We start from the raw sequence: 3,590 nt of genomic DNA on the forward strand, positions 1-3,590 counted from the left end.
CCAAGGCCTGCCTGATGCACCACAAATTCATGCTAAGATTATCAGTTTATTTTTAGTTGTTTTGTTTGTGTTTTCATCAAAAGTAACTCGCTGGAAGGCTAAATTTTAGTCAAACAATTTTTTTATATTGTTAGCTTGATTTTTGCTAAGTTTATTTTGTCTTTTCACTGGGAAAAAATTATGTGGGAACAGCGTTTTATCTTACGGAAGTATAATTTTATCTCAGCCAAACTCGGCCTGGGAGTTAGTACAAGGATTTATGCGTATTTAAAACAAAAAAAGGTGTGTACTAACCTTCCGTGTTCTGCCTCGGAAGGCTTTAAATTTATGATGACCGGGCTAAGTTTTTCAGAGATATTAACAGGAGAACTGAGTAATCTGGGCAAAGTAATAGAAAACGTCACATGACCTTCTGTGCCATTTTATGTAAATCGCCACCATCGGAGAAGATTTGGAGCGAGCAGCAGCAGAAGAGAGCTGATGGAATGTTTGAGTCACGGGGCGGTGGTTAATGACTCGAACAATCGGCCGCTCGCAGCAGCTGCCCAGGTGCACACCCATCGGAGGGTACCGCTGTCTGTTGGACCAGATAAGGGAAGAGGCTGATAAGAGACAGATCTGCCAAGTGGCATAATGCTTTTTGATCCTGCCGCCTACACGAGTGGTCAGCTGTGAAAACTCCCCTTACCAGGACACTCACAGTTGGCCTGGCCTCTGATGGCCTGTTAATTGGCCTCTCAACTACACTGACGTGTCTTAAAAGGTGTCACAGGCAAACAAAGAACTCCGAGGTGTCCCGTGATCCACAGCATTACATCATCCAGTGTAAAATTCCCTGCCCCAGGGGAGGTACCTGGGCGTTCCCACCGAGCCGAGGTGTATATTAACCCATGGAACTTGGTGTTTCCTGGGCTTCCCTCACCCCAAAGAGATCGACGCAGCTGCCATCACAGTGGAATTGCAACGAGCCACTCGCGTTGGAAGATCCACGGGTGGTGGGATCTCTCTACTCTTACCCTTTCCTTCCCTTTCTTTTCCTTAGGCATTTTTGGAAGTGTTATTTTTATGCTTTTATATTGCTGTATTACAGTAGATAATAACCAAAACGGCTCTGCTGAAGCCAAATTGCTCTGGAACAAACCCTATATATATGTGTGTGTATATATATATATATATTTGTAAACACCGGTTATTCAGCATTGCTTTGCTCTAATCAACCCCAAGGGATCCCTCAACAAGAACCTGGTTACCCTCACCTTACGGGGTGGGTTGTAACACTGTCACCCTGTGCCACTGCGGGCTGCTGGCTGTGGGGACTTGCTTTGCTCATGGCTTGTTCTCTCTCTTACCCAGGAAGGCCAGCTCACCTCTCCCGTGGGGACATCGGCAGCAGCATATAAATGGCCTCAAAACGGTACTTGCAGCCTGCGGACCCTGTGATTTTCAACAAGCTACCTCATCTGGATCCTGCTGCCAGCTTCCTGCCCAGCAAAATCCCAGGCAGATCCAGCTCCGTGCCCCACCCTGGCTCTGAAAACCATTTCAGCTACAAGGGCTCCTACTTTGCCTGCCCGCTGCAGAGCCCCGAGGGTCCCGAGCAGCCCCCGGCTCACTGGAGCCCCGCGCCCACCTACCTGCACCACGGCCCCGGTGCCATGAGCCAGCCCGTGCCGGCAGAGGGGCCACTGCTGGGCTTCCTGCTGCACTCGTCGGAGAGCCTGGGCGCCAGGCTGCAGCCCCCAGATGTCCTGAAGAGCAAGGACAGCCTGAGCCAGGAGCAGCTGATGGCCAGGAAGAAGCTGGACAGCCCAAGGTGCCCCTTGCCGGTGAAGAAGCCGGTGCTGGTGAACAAGGCAGCCCCGCTGGCAGTCCCCAAGCCGGTGTACGGAGCCCCCGCCTCCTTCCTGGCTCCCAGGATGGCTCTGCTACTGGGGACACGAGCGGACAGCCTGCAGCAGCGACCAGGGGAGGCAAACTGGGCTTTGCCCCCCACCACCCCCCCCCTCCACCCTGGTGAGCCCCACAAGAGGGGTCCCTGCTCCGACCACAGCCTCCCGCCGCTGCCCTCCAGCCTGGCGCTGCCTTCCAAGGAGCAGCTGGGCTCCCCCGTTGCCTTACCCCCCTACTATGCCACCTTTGATAAGTACGGGCCACCTCCCGGCACCTCGTTCCTGGAAGCAAGATGTCCCACTCCCCAGAGCCAGAAGAAGGTGCCGGAGGTCTCCAGCCTCAGCCCAGACCCCTGGCCCAAGCTCCAGCCACCTGAGGCCAGCCCAGTGAACCGGGAGAGGTCGGCAGTGTGCTACCCGCCCTCGCCCTACCCATTGTCACCCCGCAGAGCTGGCCCGCTCTGCCACCCGCCAGCTCCCACCGCTGGGGAGCCCAGTGCCCTGCCCGGCTTTGGCTATGTGGGAAGCAGGGAGCTCTTTCCCAGCACCTACCTCAAGGCCCAAGCCCCAAGGAGTTACTTTCCCAGCCCCTTGGACCCCTACGTGCCGAGGACAGCGGGTGCCAGGTTGGGGGCAGTGCTGAGGGATGCCGAGCCACCAAGGGATGCCGAGCTGCTCAGGAACACCGGGTACCCAGGTTTTGCCGTCAGCCCGGGCGATGCATCCGTGTTCCGCGCCTCCTTTCCCGGCGCAGAGCCGGGGTGTGAGCAGCACAGGGCGGACAGTCCGCAGTGGCGAGCGGCATCGAGGCACAGCAGCGCTTTCCAACCTGTCTGCACCTCAGAGAAGCTTCCTGGGGGCTGCGCTGGGCTCGCTGAGACATTTCCCAAGAGAGAAGGGAGCTGGGAGAAACCCAGGCAAGGGGAGGAGGAGCCCCTGTACCCAGGGAGGAGGAGCAGCAGCCCGGCCCCTCAGGACACCCCCCGTGTGGGACCAGGCAAAGGAAATGCCTGCAAGGTCAAGGATCCAGCCAAGGAGCTCATCCACCCTTCTCCGTCCGTGACCCCCACAAAGGGGCTGGAAGACCAGAGGGACACCAAGGCTTTTTCATCCTCTCCACCGATGCCAGTGATCCACAATGTCTTCAGCCTGGCACCTTACCAGGAGTACCTGGAGAGGGCCAAGGGCTCAGACCCCGTCCTCTTCTGCAGGAAGCATCTGTGGGAGGACTCCCCGTCCCAAAACACGGCTGGCAGCCAGGAGCCTGCTGCCCACAGAGAACTCTCGGTGGTGTCCAGCAGTGATGCAGTGCAGAGCCAAGGGGAGAGCTGTTACAGGAGTGTCCCTAAAAAGCCAAAGCCTGTGCCCCAAGAGCTGGAGTCTCAGGAGGGCAGCCCTGACGGGATGGGCACTGAAGAGCTTCCCTCTGAGGACATGGTGCTGGACCTTAGCTTGAAGAAAGAGCTGGTGGAAGCTGGGGAGACCCAGAGACCCACTGGCTGTGCAGAGAGGACACTGGACCGAGAGGATAAGGAGGAGGAGAAAGAGGCTGAAGGGGGGAAGGTGGGGTTGGGAGAGGGTGCGCAGCCCCGGCTGCCTGAGGTGGACTCTGGGGAAAGGAGCAGCTTTCAGAGCTCAGCCACCTTCATGTTCCAAAAATACAAGCTCCCACCCTCCCTCCTGCCCAGCAGCCAGCCCCCT

The 3,590-nt window shown here is 57.1% G+C and overlaps 1 protein-coding gene across 1 annotated transcript in view; it reads left to right on the top strand.

Moving 5' to 3' along the window:
* The first annotated feature begins 1,010 nt into the window (after positions 1–1,010).
* CUNH15orf39 (chromosome unknown C15orf39 homolog) overlaps positions 1,011–3,590 on the top strand; it is a 5,933-nt gene continuing 3,353 nt past the window's right edge. Inside the window, exon 1 of the mRNA XM_017745152.1 lies at positions 1,011–3,587. Within this exon, the coding sequence (XP_017600641.1) occupies positions 1,401–3,587 (2,187 nt within the window). The 5' untranslated portion in view covers positions 1,011–1,400. The remainder of the gene's footprint in view (positions 3,588–3,590) is intronic.

Source organism: Corvus brachyrhynchos, unplaced genomic scaffold (genome assembly GCF_000691975.1).
Source record: "Corvus brachyrhynchos isolate BGI_N302 unplaced genomic scaffold, ASM69197v1 scaffold309, whole genome shotgun sequence".
Taxonomy (NCBI): Eukaryota; Metazoa; Chordata; class Aves; order Passeriformes; family Corvidae; genus Corvus; species Corvus brachyrhynchos.